This window comes from Rhopalosiphum padi, chromosome 4, assembly GCF_020882245.1.
Source record: "Rhopalosiphum padi isolate XX-2018 chromosome 4, ASM2088224v1, whole genome shotgun sequence".
In the NCBI taxonomy this organism is placed as follows: domain Eukaryota; kingdom Metazoa; phylum Arthropoda; class Insecta; order Hemiptera; family Aphididae; genus Rhopalosiphum; species Rhopalosiphum padi.
This window is the reverse complement of record NC_083600.1, coordinates 17,126,972-17,145,682: the sequence shown is the minus strand read 5'-3', so window position 1 is coordinate 17,145,682 and position 18,711 is coordinate 17,126,972. Positions and strand designations below refer to the sequence as shown.

Here is an 18,711-nt window from a genome sequence, read left to right as displayed (position 1 = left end):
TACAAAGATATTGTATACTTATAATTTATTAGTCATCAATAAATTACATACATATATTATTTAATTTTCATGCGCTAACATATTATATTTGACAAGGTAGGTGAATTTATATAATATGATTATCGAATTATAATATGTAGTCTTAATAATAATAATAATATATATTTATTAACATACCTATTATTATTTTTTTCATGTGAACAACAGTATAATGGTTGTGGTTAAAATATTATTTGTATAACATGTTTTTGCATATGTGATTTCTACAGTGAACGTAGTACACATCGAGAATCATATTATGCAACTTATTCTGTAAATTGTAATCCATCTACTTCGTACAACAAAATTGTACATTTCACGATGTATACAAAAATCGATGTATCCCTTGCGAAATGTATAATTCTAAACTTTATGTGTACCTACCTAACATAATATACATCATACACTAAATTATTGAAATGTTTTTTTTTTTTTTTTTTCATAAACTACCTATATTTATTAAGTATCAGTAACAAAAATAGTTTTAAATTTGTAACGATTTGTGCTGTATATTGATTATCTTTTTTGTGCGTACTATACATAGCTAATATAATTTATAAGCGATCCCGCAACGATTACCGTGTAAATATTTATGTATATATATATAATATTATGTACTAATATACCTTATATATATATATATATATATTATATACTTGTATAGTGTATTATAGATTCTATTTGTGATGTACATAGGCACGGTATGATAATATAATTGTTGAGTGTGTACGTCACATGTCTGCGAATACAATACGATGTTATTCAATGAACATATGCGTTCAACCGAGTAGTTTCCAATTACAAATGCATTTTGAATCCGAATGTTTGAAATTTATTGACATGATTGTTGGTGTATGAACACGTCCTCCACTGTAGGTGTTGGCAATATTAAACACGTATAACATATATTATTATACACACTGCCCATTGTCTGTATATCTTTCTTTTTTTGTAAAAGTCATAACTTAGATCTTGTAGGTGAATAATTTGTCGACCAGGTGTTCAATTGATCATGATGCACTATGAATTATGATGCGTTGTAATAAAATCAAACGTCTATCTATTATATTCGCCTTCCCATAGATGCAATCATCATCTATCGCAAACACGGACAAAAATAAATTGGCATTTTTCATCACGTACAACCAGTCGCTGTTTTTACCACGAAGCATTCAATTTTTGTTGAAAAATACGGTATCGTCAGTACGCCAGAAACTACAAATCAGGAGGGTAACACAACACCATTAACAATAATATGTAACAAATTTTATCAACACAAATTTTACTTCTACCTACAATAGTTAGCATACTCGACTATACATATATGTGGCTACGAAACAACTGTACAGCTTTAATGATATCATTGATTTGGACAGTTTATTTTGTAAATCAAACTTAAATCTACTCATCTCAAAATCCAATAGGCACCTCTCAACCTCTGAAAACTGTAGAAAAATGATATTTTTTCTAAAATAAATCGAAGCAGAATGATATCCTATCAACAGCTACAATCCTATTAACCTCTGAGAGTTGATATCAGAAACCTCAATTCCATAGGATAATATTGCATCAACAATATTTATACTATGCGATTTAAAAAATATTAATCGAAGGGATTTAAAATGTTTTTTCATTATATATAATATTATTTTTTATACCCTATGACATTTTTTTTTTTTTAATGTTAATACAATCATTAAGCTATTTATACTTTTTTACGGTATACGAAAATTTGACTATTACAAACTTCATAACGACAATAATGTATTACATAATATTTTTTTTTTTTTTAATATTAAATCAACTGAAGATTATTTTTAATATAATGACCAATGGTTTTTAACAATACCTTTCAATAGTGTACATAAATAATAAATATTAATCAATAAACATTTTGATAAATATATACAAAGACATGTTTGGGTTATCATCCCAGTGGGGAGATCCCTGTCTTGTAATTATTATTATTTATATAATAATAATAATAATAAAAGAATTATTTAATAATATAAACGATTTTTTTGTCAAAATCAATTAAATATATGCTATTACTAATATGTAATAAAAAAAATTAATAATACAATATTACAAGGAATTACTGATATTTTAAATATAAATGCACTTATATATTCCAATAAGTAGATACCTATACTTATAAAAATAAGTTAATAGTTTTAAAAAACTTTGAAAAAGAAATAAATTCTGAGAAAAAAAAAATTAATAAAAACTTACATAGTTTTAAAGTAGTATATATATTATATACATAATGTTCTTATCATACTTAATAACTTTATACAAAGTACAATATTACTTATATTACATTATTATTAATATCTTACTATATTTGTATATTTTATAACCTCTGTAGGTAAATAATAATGTAAATGTTACAGTATAAAATAGTCCTTTCGTTTAATTTATTTATTCAACAGCAGTATAACGAAATGCCTATATAGTTAAATTTAAATAATGGATAATGCAAAACGTGTCCAGTCATCGTTTCTCATGACTTAAATGTTGAATTTGAGATGAGATGGTCATCTTTGAAAACCCCTAGAACTCTACTTGCTTCTTTGCGTGGTATACAATAAAAATACATTTGTATGAAGTATAATAACACTGTGACATTCAAAACAAAATAATACCTATCAAACATACTCTTTGTGAATTAAATTTCAATATTATAAAAACACAACCGTAATAGTTGCAAAAATGTACATTCAATGGATTTGGTAAAAAGTTACGATTATCTGAATTACAATACACATTGTACTGTAGAACATATTATTATATAAAAGTGAAAACACAAATTACAACCATCATAATACTTACCGCGTATCCTGTGTAAAGAGACTTATCTTGAAAATGTTGTAATTAAAACAAAATTGATGAATACCAGTGGGCTATCTAATAACAACACTAGTAATAATAGTAAGATAATATGCCAAGATCGTATAAAGTTATGGAGTGTAACGTACACAAACAGACAAAATAAAATAAAGTGACTCCATATAAAAACAGTGTGTACCACAATTTCCTTTATTCAGAAGACAAAATCGTTCGTCTAGTTTATTTGTTTTATTTTCATTTTAAACAATAATCTGCCAGGCTTAATTAAAATTACGTTATTAGCACTATCTGTCCAATTAATAATTCAAGTGTCACAATAATGGAAATTAAAAAAATAGATTAAACTATTATATATTATATTATACTTTGTACAATGAAATGCAAATTATACCTATATACTGTACCTACGTCTTATTACATTTTAATAAATAAATATATTGTGTACGTTGATAAAATCATCAATCTCATTGTAGGTATATGTTTTTTAGCTACTTTTTATAATGTTGTGATAATATATAATAATTATAATGAAAGAACTTGTTTTTTAAATTCAAGTTGTTATTAAATTTTGATCGTTTATAATGATTTTCAATTGGGTTAACATCGCGTGTTTAAAATATTAATACTGTATTAGCTTATTAAAGATCAGGGCGTATAATGTACAATAAAATATATATACATAACATGTTTATATAGTTTATGACACTCTTTTATTCTATGTATTTATTTTTATTTTATATTCTTTAACATAAGTCCCAAAAGAAAATTAGATAATATCTTTAATTTTTTTTTTTTTTTTTTTTAAGTGGTTTTGAGTTTTATATAATCATAAATTTGCTGAATGACATAAAATCATAGTATCCTATTGTCATGTAAATATAAACATCGTCTGAAGTAGGTATTTATAAAAAATAAAAAATACTTCAAACTAAGTGTATACTTCAAAATACAACAATATTAATACTAAAGTTTAATTTTTAATTTTTATATAAAACATTTTATAGTATTAACATTGAGTTAGACGAAAAAGCATTAAAAACAATTAAGCATTAACCCTTAAAATTAATATATTTTAATTAAAAGGATGTCGGTGCACTATTTGTTTTCTATGTCTGACCAGTGCGTAACCTGGACAATTTTATATATTAATAGAGCTAATCTTAGGTTGTTATATTTAATATAATATTGGTTTGATATATCATTAAATTTAAATCTTAAAAATTATTTGTACGTAGCCACGTTGGCCTTTTTGTTTACTTTGATATTTTACGTTTTATGGCCATTTTTAAATGTTATTAATATACATACTCATAACAGACATAAATTACATAATAATTGAAATTCAAAACACCGACGTAGATATCTACAAACGCATAATATAATGTTTCTGACTTAAAGTTTAATAATGGGTCAATTCACTCTTATCATAAAGATACACAACTGGCTCTGCTTTATCCAAACGCTATGGGTCAGAGAGAGAGAGAGAGCAATTAAATAACTGCCAACGTCATCTGAAATTTACATTTAAATATTATATTATATTTTTTTTTAACTTAATGGTTGTATATATTGAATATGGTTCATACATTTTGAATTGGTTAAAATAATTTTATTGACCCACCTCCGATTAAATTATAACATTTGTTTTGGATGCTATTTTAAAAGTTTAAAAAAAATAATAAAAAGGAACGGTCAAACGTTAATAATATATTGTTGACAAGATCGTATTTGATTATAACCTGACAAATAATTAAATAAGACAATAGAACAAAATAATGAGCTACAATTGGTTAAGTGAATAATGTTTGGGTATTTGTGTATGTATGCAAATAATTAGATACTAATATAATTATTTCATTATGTTGTCTTATTATTCATGTTTCATAATATAAAAAAAGGCCGATAACAACAAATAAGGTAATATTATCAGAATAAAATTATTATGCAGTAAAACAATTTTCAAAATTTTAGGTATACCCAAACTTTTTTACCGAAAACAAAAATACTAGATAACTATTTATTATTATTTTTATAGCAGAACAAATATAATTTTCATTGCCGTTGTAATACGTATGTTACGCGTCATGTAAAATTATATTAAACTGTATTTTCGTTTAATGTTACTATTTTATAACCCGTGTTTTTACTAGGAACACCTCTATTTTTTACACATTCTTTCTGTTATGACGCGTTTTCATTTATTTTAATAATTTCAGGATAGAAGACAGTGAAAAAAAAATATTGGGAAATGTTTTGTTATGACTAGATCTCAAAAAATTACTTTAAGTTTTAATGATTTTAATAGTCACCTTAATTTTTAATTATCTTCATTACATAAGATTACGAGTAATTATATACATTTTTGTTTATAGTTGGAAATAAAATCATGATTATTATTGGTAAATATTATGTTTTGAAATATATTTTAATATGCATCGTGCAATTATATTGTTTGTTATTCATTGTTGTATAGTAGTACAATTTTATAAAATAATTCATCATACAATGTTAATAGTACCTATACATTTATTTATTTACTTTTTTAAAATATTAAATTACAGAAATATTTTTATTTTTGTTTAACAAGTGTACATATCGTTATATTTTAACCATGACGATTGACGGTGATGCGCCCTCGATAAATATTTGTGGAAGTGATATAATATTGGCTAAGAGGATATGGAGACGTAAAATCAGTTCGGTTTTCCATCGTTTGCCCTGTTAATCGTCTGCGCGTCGTATAATATACATATCATATTTTTTATCGTTTACATATCAAAACTGTGTACGGTATATTTGCCCAAGCGTTTTAAATATACAATATATTAATATTAAATGCCGCGTGTGCGTATTGATTTCAGATGCACTCCGGGTAATGCCGGAAATATGCTTAGGGTAGACGACTGTGTGGTGTTAAGACGAGTATCCATGGGCGGTGGCGAAGAAAACCCAGAGCCACCAACTGAAGTAGGAAGTCGTCGGACAAGCAATGGTTCGTATTAAATTATATACATATTAATAATAATAACAATAATATATGAGTGTGATTTATGGTTTCTAACGACTGATTTACCAGATTGTTTTATACCAAAGTTATGTGCGTGATTCAATATTTCATATCGAACAAAACGATAATATATATATATATATATATATATATATATATATATGTTATAGTTTGAACTGTGTAGTAGGTATGGCATATGGGTGTAAAATATTCGAAAGTCGTTCTTGGCGAAACTTTAAACTATAAACGTGGTCGTAATTTTAATCTAATCGAACATATTAGTATAAAACGTTTGGTACGATAATAAACGATCATAATGTACGATTCTCACTTAAATGGATGGCGACAATACTCAAACTTACATTGATCGTTTAGCTAATGGATAATATCGTTTGTGATAAACAAAAATGAACGTATTATAATATATTATATCGTATCGTAATAATTAGAAATTATTTTTTGTTTGATATTGTTTGAAAACCGATTCGTTATTTTAAGGTGATAGATTTCTTGTACTTATAATTTTGTGTGCATTTAGAACTTACAATTGAAGAATATGTTCTTTTACAAATTTAAAAAATGTATTAATAAACGGTTAAGAATAAAAAAAAAAAAAATCATAAAACATATTACATGTTAAGCACAATATATTTATATTTATTTAATAACATATTATATCGTATAAATAATTTGAAATAAAAATAGCGCACACACACACTTATATACATATATTATTGTTAAATAATTGTGTGTAAATTATATATTCAGCACTCGTTGTAGTTACACTTAAATCGTGATATACTAATATTCATATTTTCTACAGTATTTTTGTTTAAATTAAAAATTATTATTTATGTACCTTGACTATAATTTCAAGTATATACATAATTAAATAATTTTAATTATTCTGTACCTACTAAATCATATGTTTTATATTAATTTCAGTACTTAAAAACGAACTTTTGTTACATGAAGCTGTTATAAAAAATGACCCAGATGCTGTAAAAAGAGTAATCAAAGAACCATTAGATGTAAACTCCCGAAATAATGTGAGTATACCTGAATGCTTATTTAATATTATGCATAAATCTGACGAAATATTTTTTCATATTAATCATTCTTAAAAATAATGATAGTCATTAGTTTATGCCAGTCACAACTTTAATAATATAAATTTGATGGACTATATTATAATTGTATCTGTCAATGAATTCAAATTAATTCGAAAAAATACACATTTATGTTAATAATATTGAGATATCATATCATATGACTTATAAGACATGAAGATATATGTATATTGTAAATACCTATATATATATATATTTTTTAAATATAATATATAGAATTTTTAATTTTCTACGGTTACCTATTCATTTAGTCAACAGAAGTTTGATAGAGTTATTAAAATATTACTTTTAATTATTCTTTATAATAATATTGAATAATAAATTTATTTATAAATATCTAGGTTATGTCTTATACATTTTAAGGTGCAAACCCCGATTTATAAGTAATAACAAACTGTCATCATGATAGTAAAACATTTTTTCGTCAAATTTATATTAATGAACATAGGTAACATTTTTAAAAATAACATTATGGTTTCCCTGAGACATGAAAAATGTATATGATAATAGTTTTGAAATACTTATAAAAATTAAGTTTTAATTTAAGATTTATTTATATATATATATAATAACTATAAATTAATCAAAATATAATGTAAATTTAAAAACTTAATCGTAACAAAATAAAATAGAATAAATATTTAAAAATATTATTTATTTATCATGTAAAACCCCAAATGGTAATTGAAAAATATACATACGAATAAATTATTATTACAGTATACAAATAAAAAATATATGTGAATAAGATTTCATGTTAATTTAATACGTGGCTTAATGCGTAAAACGTATGATTATCAATTTTGAGACAGGATGCATAGTCAAATGTTTTGTTAATGTTGTATTAAATTATTAAATTATTCAATTAATTCGTCATACAAACTGAGTACTATCATAGAAAATAAATTAAAATATCAATTATTAACCATCAATTGAATTTCTAATGTTTATGTATAGGTACGATTGTAGCAGTAATGTATTATTATTTTCGATACAGCGTTATTAATCTTTAAATGTTCCTAGTACCCCGTGGTGCGTTTGAAACTGTTTTAGAAGTAGTGTGCCGGATTTTCAATTGTTTTATTATTATTTAAAGTCATTGCACCACGGGATACCCTATGTTGTCAAATCCCTGTTGCGTTCTACGAAATATTTATTGAAATCCAATTGTTTTTTTTTTTATATATGATTCAATAGTAATTGTATTTATTTACCATCATGAAAATTATCAAATAAAAATAGTACTCATAAACTTAAGATTATGAATCTCTTAGTTATTTTTATAATAATAATATGAATATCCATTTTTCTATCTCAGTTTTTTATTATTTTATTTTTACCAACTGTTCAATTTTTATATTAATCAAACATTCACAAATTCTTAAACAAGTAATACATTTGGTAATCAGACAAAATAACAAAAGGCATTTATTACATTTAATTCAACAACAATTACTATTCGACTCAAATTTTATGATACGCTTTCTTACCGGTAAAAAAAAAAAAATAATTATTGTAGGCTTATATTATACTTTGTTATTTTGCACATAACGTATATGGAATACATTTAATTCAACCTACATGGGAGTGTACTAAATTATCATTGACAATAATAATTAAACAATGATTATTTTAATATGACTATTGTATTGTAAACATATAAATCACGAGTAGCGCAAAAATTTGCAGGCCTAGTAATTTACGATTAAACAAACGAAGAAAACCATATAAACTTATTTTAAACGTAAAATAAAAAAGAAGTGTATTGTATTCGATCTCCAAAGGCAAACAAGACAAAATCAATACAAATCTTAGCGTAATGTTCGAACAACAAACAATACCCTAACTATTAAGTATTAACTATTCAAAATGTATCCTAAAAGCATATGCTAGACAACTATTAAGAACTTCCCGAAGAATTCGAAAACCCTTCTGTATATAAGGTGAAACGAGGGTGTAGGAATAATAATCAATAACATAATACGAAATACGAAATACTAAGTATATATATATCATTATAACATCCTAACTTTTGCCATCACAAAAAAACAATCGATACATAATAATAATGTATTTACTACAGCGAATTATCATGCCGGTTATGCGAATTATGTAACGAAACAGTCGCCGTACGATATAAAACTGTCCTTTTCATTGGACAACCAATCACAGTACAGCATTCACGAAAACGGAGTTATTAATGAGTTACAAACGATTTGAAGCCCAACCAACTAACAATCATAAAATCAAAGTATGGCCATAGATAGGGGGGGGGAGGTCAAAGCGAAGATGACAACACCCTACCCATAGCCGTAAGTCCAAAAGTGACCACATAGTAACAAAATCCGTACCGACAGTGAGCACGGACACGCACGGCGGCACACATCTTGTGGTTTACTATTCGGTACGGATCATAGTATATATGCCGGGCACTTATGGTCGTTCAACAATCAGTATTTCTTCAATCTTCAACACATCTACTCACAGAAGACCGAAGAATAGGACTACAGACCTAACCGAAAACATACGGACATGACGAACGTTTCAGCGATACGGATAATAATTTCAACGTCAAAAGTGAAATATTACAACTTTAAAATATAACTCACTTTAAAATTATAATATCAACAAAAGCATATGACATTTTTTAGATAATATTCTTACCTTTAAATTTGATAATATGTAAATTTACTCTAATATTAAAACTAACATCACAAAATGCTTTCTGCTGAACGAAAATTTTCTATGATCTACAATAGTAAGACAGACACAACACATGCGGGTATAACGTCCTCTCCTAAGCTAAGCGCTGTCGGTGGTCAACTCCTCCATCACGATATATTATGTTCTCGTATTAATTAACAACCCATTTTTGTAAATAGGATCGGACAATATTCATCCGGTCACTCCCGCGAGTATTATCGCCCGCATCGGCTCGATTGCATAAGCCCGGCCAACGCGATAGCGACGCTTCACACTCCCGATCTACCATTTTTAAATAATTGATTTTGTATGAGCAACAAAGACCAGACGGAATACAAAGTTTTACGTCTTTTTATTTATCGAGACAGTCGGTACATTCGGACGTAACTGATTCAATTACAACTATATATACTCATATAAACTACACAAACTACATTTATATAATACAAGTGAAGCGGACATTATGATATATAATATATAACACGTATAATTGCCATACATTTATTTCAAGTAATCGTCGTTTTTTTATCTCATAAGAATGATTATAACCATTGTTGAGTACAAGTAAAAAAAGAAAGAAAAGAATAAATAGATAAGATAAAGATATGAATTCGTCTATATACAACGATTACCTAGATATTATTATTCATGTGTGTGTGTGTGTGTTTAATAAATATATTTTTATCTAGATGTATGCATGAAACATTATGACAAAAGCAAATATATTTTTTTTATCGATTACAGACACGACGTGAATGATGTGTGCACACATGAATATCTAATGTAATTTATTATTGTATAATTTAAATTTTTAGACTAATATGAATAAACCAGACAATTATTATTTTTTCCCGTTCATGCATTTTTTAAATTCATTTATAACAATATATTTTTTATTTTTAATCTATTTGTACTAACAAAACAGTGAATAATAATACATTTTTTTTCCAATAGCAAAATGTAATTTTTTTATTTAAATATTATTTAAAAATGTTTCATAAAATAAAAAAAAAAACATTAATTAAAATAAGCGACAATTAGAGAACAATTTTATTTTATTTATCTAGACTACACGAGTGTAATGTATAGAATATATTATTTAATAATTATTGCTAAATACTGGCTATGATGGCGTGGCGCGCAGGTATAAAATGATTTGAATCCAACAACATTATTATATTTACAAAATTAATTTTACAAAGATTAAGCTCTAAATCATGATAACAATATAATGCTAAAATAATCAATACAACGACACCGAATAAAAGTTACTTAACTATAATACAGTACATAATATACATAGGTGTTAAGATGAGAAAACTGAAATAAAAACCAGAGGATGAGAAAAAAAAATTCATCACGTATCGGATATTCTCAATACCTTGAATTTTAGAAATGACATCGACGAAAGAAGTAAAAAACAATATCTATCACTTCCAACTGGCAAGCATAATACTAGTATCAGACGATACAAAAAGAACCGTTGATATCCCAAACGTTATGAATATAATTTAAATGTTCAGACCGAACAGACAATCCGATATTGTAAAATCGTGTATTGTGTTTTAATATTCGATTTAACGAATATCAGTATGTGATATTAACATAAATATAGTACAAACGGCCGAGCTGTCAAAGTGAAATGGAATAGTAAAAAAAAGAAAACAAAAACGATCTATATAATATAAGCTTTTAACGTGCAGGTATAATATCGAATATTTTTTTCTTCAATAGACATACATATTTGTCATTAGTCGTCATTTATTATAAATGATCGGCGATAAATAAACAATTGTAACCCATTTGTCTATGTAAATAATATTAGTTACAATTATAATTAAGCCACTATAATAGATTGATGTATATCCAAATTATTCATTAATATTTACAATATTTCCGAAACATCCTTGACCTTAAAAATATAATATATTGATTGGTATAATTTTTTTTTGAAGTCACACGGTCTGTAAACATTATTTTATCAATATAGACAGTTTAAAAAAGAAAACCACTTAATCCCATGAAAACCTGGGAATTTTTTTGACATGACAAACTCATATTTCTTACCTGGAGGTATCTATATCGAGATAATTTTACGTATATTTTTTATGGATTTAAATTCAATATGAACAATTATGATGTAACGGCGTCTTGGATAGGCAATTTTGCTACTTCACTGTCGTGCGTGTTTTTTTTTATTCATCCGACTCGATCAACTTTGAAGCAATAGAGTTGTTTGTACCTGAGCTGGATGAGCTGTATCATTAGATACTTAAACCCATGTTACATGTTTACGAATATAGCTTAAGCTTACTCCACTCCGCTGTCCTAGTCACTTCACTTTTTTTTTTTTACCTAAAATTAGGATTTCTCTTCACACTGTTATACAATATAAATATTTATATATATATAGTTAAATATAAAATATCGGCTACACAGGTATTGAATACAATCTCGTCACATCAGAATAACATTTTTACCACCCAATTATCTGGCAGAGCGTTAAACTCGATGGTTATTAAAACGTCTTTAAACTGGTCATAACATAATACTCTGGTACTTTTTAACAACATAGCGTTTAATATTATTAAATTATATCACCCGATCATACGTGTCGTATGATTGAAGAATATAAGAATATTTTACGGGGAATTTGATATTGAAGTATTTGTAATTTTATTTTCGGACGTCGTTTGTTAACAATATGGAATAAATATGCGGGAGATGATTTAAAATATAAGCCGATGGTGGTTAAGATAATAATATATACTTCTTATATTCACCGCTGGTATTGAAATGTAATATGTTGTGCGGTCAAAAAAGTTGCAGTTGAATATTTTATATTACATTTTCAATCGGTTATCACAAAATGTTTATCGTATTTTATTTAAACCAGATAATAACCAATGTATGTAAAAATATATATTTGATTTTACCCTGAAAATAAGAATAAAATGTGATAGAGTCAATATTTAGGTATAGGATTGTTATCAATGAGAGGAATATTTTTCTCTTATGTTTTAATTCTCGTGCAATTATTGTAAACATTATTCTCAATCACTTTCATACAATCATTTTTATAATAGTTTACACATTTAAATTCATATTTTAAATAAAAATATAATGAAATATATTGTGTTCAAATTAAGTTAGTAGTACCCGCTTGAAATATAAATGTATGGTTGATATTATTTGATATTCTATAACTAATAATATTATATAAATATATCCATATGTGTATATATATATATTTTAATTTATTTATTATTATTCTTTCTTCATTAAATTGTCTACAACATTTTCAAACAATTATTTTATACATTTTTCGTTATTAAATCATTGATAACACTTTGATTTTTTAAATATTAAAGGTTTGATTATATGAGTATTTTTACAGTAATATCATATTATTTGGTTTATATTGTATTTGCATCGAATTTATAAAATAAAATAAAAGTACTAACGTTTAAAAAAAAAATCCAATATGTTGCCACTTTCAAACAACTTTAAAATATAAATTTATATTTGTTTCGTAAACTTGAAGTTTTACAATGCCTACTATTTTCTTATTTTATAGAACTTTCATAGAACAAAGAAATTATTGATTTTAACAAAAATGTGTCTTCGTTTCTGAGCTAAAAATTGAGAAATATACCTATTAGTCTATTTTTTTTTCAATTGACACTTTTTTAGTTATATACAAAACTCAAAATGTATCATAATGTATGTAAATTAGCATTTGGCATAGAATTGAAGGTTGAAGTACTTTATTGAAGTGACAATTTTTGAATTAATTTAATAGTTTTTCGGCTAATGTAATAAAAAATACCAGCATGAAAAAAAAGTTTTTAGAAATTGAAATAAATAAGATTATAACTGAATTTTAGTAAAGATTTATTTTTAAATTTTATTGATTTTAGATTACTATATAACGCCTAATGAGGTAAATGTGACGAGTGATTTATAATAAAACCTGCACCATGTTCTGCCCAGTTTTTCATTTGACATTTAAAAAATTTCACTAATTAATTGTTGAAAGTATAATATATAAAATTTTAATAAATTAATAATATTATTATTTGAATTTGTAATAAATAATATTTAAGGTTTAAAATTATATAAACATAAAAAATAAAAATTAATATTTATAATATTTACTTATTTAATCATTTAAAAGGCATACTAAATCTACGTAAATAAAGTAACAATTAGTATAAATAATAATACAAAAATAAGAATAAGAAAAAAAATATTAATAATATGTTGAAATTTTAAAATATAAGTTATACTTGTAATAATTTAATCCTCTATTATATTATCGTATTAGGTGTGGATAACAAAATAAATTACTGTTAAATTAAACAAAATAAATAAAACGATCCCGTTGCGTTAAACTTTCTTTTATTTCTACGTAACATTACTTATATAATATGTTTAATAGTAAATAGGGGTAATAGTCTATTCTACCTAACTTACTTCAAGATTATAACAAGTATTTCATTAATCAATAGTTTAATTATTACACTTTTCATGTTTTGGAAACATATAAATCAGATGAATCGATAAACTCAGTATGGAAACCGATCGCAAACATATTTTGACACTTATAAACAAACGTATAATATTTCGAAGTTGCAGAATTTCAAAAATAAAATATGATTGACATTTACTACGGTGGCAACTAACATTAATCAATTTCGTTGTTGTCAATGAAAAATAATGCATAGATAATACTCAGATATGTGTGTATAATATGCTTATACTAACGGGTTTGTATACGATGTATAGTATCAGCAAAAAAAAAAAAAAATCAAAAATTTCAATTAGGTCAGTTCTCAGCGGTTGGCGAATTTTTAATTGGACAGTTGATCACAGGAAAATTATCAACGCTTAACATTAACAGGGAACACGGGTCGGCTTTTTATGCTAAGTATCCGGTGTTTCGCATCATAGTTATTCAAAATGCGTCCGCTACCACCAAAAACAAATTACGATATAAATAAATTTTTTAGTTGAATTTTTGCCCACAGTTTGAATTTACAAAACTCATAATCGTACGGAATACAACGGAATCGTTTATGATAATATAAGAAATAAACTTTTTATTGTCATGCCTTAGGTACTGGGATGAGCCTTTATTGCTATTTTGTGTAGAATAACAACAGAACGTCAGACACGACACTTAAGATAAATAAATACACCTAGTTATATAATAATATCGAATACATCGTGTAACCAATATTTATATTAAACAGTTTATTCACTTATTTTTATTTTTCGGTATTCTGAATAGTTAGATTAAATATGATACCAAAAACAAGATTAAAAATAAATGTTATAATCTACTGACAATATTGCCATTTTAGAATTATTCGTATACTTATACAGAATACTCGTACATTAAATCATGTTTTTCAAACATCTGTTGATAGGTTGATAAATTAGGAACTGATTAAAATATAATTATATGAATTTTACATTTAAAAAAAAAGCAAAATAAGTTACTATAACTCCAATATGTATAAACGGTTTATAAACTGAACTATTATTTAGAATAGTAACTAATGAAATAATATGTATAATTTAAAACTTTCGGTTGTTGTAAGTTAAAATGCAAAATACATATAAATCTTCAACTCAGAAATTCTATTTAATAATGTAGTTTTATGGATTTTATGGACAATGAAAAATTAACAGTTGGTAATACGATTACCTATACGATAAATGGGCAAATAATTTAGTACTAAATACACATAATATTATAATATTATTAAAAGTAACAATACGTTTTTCTATCATAAAATATACATTTTAAATAATAAAATATAAACGAACTTCAGTTTTGAATCCTTTTTTATATTATTTACATATATTATACATAATACGTATTATATTATGGTATCAAATTAATTCTACAAAGTGCATTAAGCGGTTTTCATTTTAATGTTAGTACCTATATGTAGTGAATTTATTCTTGTGCTGTTTATTTTTAATAAAGTAAAAAGAAAAAGATGGAGAAAATTCAACCTTATAGGTTTTAGTGTCTAACTTACCATGGATAATCTGGGATAAAAGTAAACTGTATAGCATTTGACATTTTTCCTTAAACCTTTGTGGTTTTGAGAGACGCGTTGGGATCTTAAAACCGTTTCACGGATGTGCTGGTTTTCAGTTTATGGGCAATGATTTTATCTTTTATTTTCTTCTTTGCTTTTATTTTATTATTATTTTAAATAATAAAATCCGAAGACCCGTTAAAGAGATTACCCACAGATATATGATTACTAATTATAATTAATAAAATAATACACTGTTTTTATATCATATATAATTATAACAATTATCTATTTTAAATACGGGATATGAAATTTAATTTTATGAATTATTATGTAAAAACAATGTATTTACCTGTATTATCTAAAGGCATATATAGACTTATATATAATATATAAACTTTATTAATAATTTTTATTTTAAAACAATATTTATTTTCGAAAAAGAAATGAAAAAAAAAAAAAGAAGTTACTCAATTTACTCAGTTTAAAGATTTTTAAATTGTTCAAATGTTTAGATCATGATATCAATTGTATTGAAGATGTTCGATAGGAAAGTGTTTTAGAAGCTGTCAAACTAGTTGAAATTATATTGCAATTTCGAATAAAAAGATCAGTAAAAATGTGAAATCATTTAAATGGGTGAAAATTAGTTTTAGGTCAGATTTTAAGGTTTTGCTTGAGATAAATAAAAAGCTGTTATTGAATTAAGTGGAGCAGGTATTTTAGAAGGCTTGAATGGTTCTCGCTCATCTTATTAGATTTCTTAGCAGAATCCTAGATGGTAACCTTAGTGGTTATAGGTGAGTATTGTATAATAATTAAAATCCAAAAACATATTTTCTTTTAATATTGGTTACAAGTAATATATCTATGTTAAATACAATTGAATAAGTATTTATGTATGATAATAATACTTTTTTTTTTCAGTATGGCAGAGCTCCTATTCATTGGGCATCTTCGAGGGGAAATACTGAAATTATGGAAATGCTCATAAATGCGAAGTGTGATATTGAAGCCAAAGACAAAGTAATTATATAAATTATATATGTAGATAAATAGATAATATTTAAATTTGAAATTATATAATAATTTATTACAAATAACACCATTCATAATAGTATTCAAAGGTCAAAGAGTAAGTTAGTAGGTTCATACATTACAACTTTAATTATGTTTATTATCTTTATATTTAGTTATGTTTTGAATATATTAAATTTCAATTTGCATTATAAATACTATAATCATATAGTTATTATAAAATGTTAATACTTTTATACCATGACAATGTATATTGGTCGCTAAATGATCCTGATGACACATTTGAAAATTATCTGTTTAATTTTTAAATTAAAATATTTTTGATTTATAAAGGTATTAAAACGAAATTAAAAAATAGTGTAAACCAAATTAAACTCTGTAATTTAAATCATAAAACAAACTAGAAAGACTGTTTAATTATGGCATTTATTCCGTGGATTGTTACTTTTGGTTATTGCAAGTTCGATAAAAAAAAGAAAAATTAACATTTAAATTTAGGATAAGTCTAAATGTTTTTATTGATAAAAATATAATTAGATACATGCTATACTATTAAAAAAATTATAATTAAATTTAACAACATTTAACAACATTAACTATATACTGAATATATCACTGAAAAATTAAATGTTTACACTAACTACGCCACTACGGGTTATTAAAATTACAGCTTTAGTTTATTATAAGTGTGTACTTAGTAATACAGTATAGCTTTACTGTTTTTAATTTAATGTTTCAGATGTTATCTCTATTTTCAAAATAATAATTTTAAATAATAAATGATACCCTAAAAATATAATCGTACACAATTTGTTTACGATTTTTGATTTTTTTTTTTTTGTACATATTCGGTGTGTTTGTTTAAATTGTACACACAAACTGTGTAATGTAACTGTAACAAAAGTAAAAGTATAATAATATATATTATCTAATTTTTAATGGTAAATTTAAACCGTTGACCATGTGCGTATATATTATATTGAAATAGTCCTACATTTTACGAAACCCTTAGACTATTATGATCCTATTGCGAAAACTCTGTATTGCGTGTTTGTCTCTAATATATTATAAACACTAAACATTTCCATCAAAATCTTATTGTACGTATGAAATGTAATAAATTGGACGCTAAAAATGTTTCAGTACGGGATGCGTCCGATATTAATGGCTGCTTGGCATGGCCACACGGATGCTGTCCAGATGCTTATCAACTACGGAGCGAGTGTAAACACAATAAATAAGGTGCGATTCAATAGTGATGATAATAATAATATGTCAACGTTAAAATGCATCCACGTTATAGTACCCAAAGAACGAAATTATATTTTGACTACGCAAAATAGATGTACTCGATTGCCAGGGGCGTAATATTACTGTTCTCAAAAATTCGACTTTTTCATTCTAAATAATGATAAACAAAATTCACCTAAAAATTGTTTTTGTATCCAGGGGGTTATAAATTATTACTTTTGAATTTAATAATGCCAACCGGTGTCTACCTTTTTTACCTTCCGTTATTTATTTATTTATTTATTTATTTATTATTAAGATGGCTTACGTTTCAAGCTATTTTCTGAATCGACCTTTTAGTGCACGGCCTAGCGTCGTTAGCATGTTTTTTTTATTTACTTTTCAGCCAGGCTCATAGTCGTGACGCATTCAAACTTGTAATATTTCCTTAACATTGCTATAAAAAAATAACATTTTATACCGAAACTTGATATTCTCATCATATTACATTTTCGAATAATTCAAATAACATTTAAATGATTCTAGGAACGTACTAAAATTGTTATTGTTATTTGCATTTACACATTTTTTTTATAATGCACGTAGACAAATCGAATGATTTAACAAATATCATTAAAACGAGTTTCAGTCTACAAAA

At 25.2% G+C, this 18,711-nt stretch overlaps 1 protein-coding gene across 1 annotated transcript in view; it reads left to right on the top strand.

Moving 5' to 3' along the window:
* LOC132930229 (ankyrin repeat and death domain-containing protein 1A-like) overlaps positions 1-18,711 on the top strand; it is a 71,899-nt gene that overhangs the window by 22,465 nt on the left and 30,723 nt on the right. The window contains exons 2-5 of the mRNA XM_060995975.1: positions 5,751-5,881; positions 6,842-6,945; positions 16,713-16,811; positions 17,967-18,065. Coding sequence (XP_060851958.1) covers positions 5,776-5,881; positions 6,842-6,945; positions 16,713-16,811; positions 17,967-18,065 — 408 coding nt within the window. The 5' untranslated portion in view covers positions 5,751-5,775. The remainder of the gene's footprint in view (positions 1-5,750; positions 5,882-6,841; positions 6,946-16,712; positions 16,812-17,966; positions 18,066-18,711) is intronic.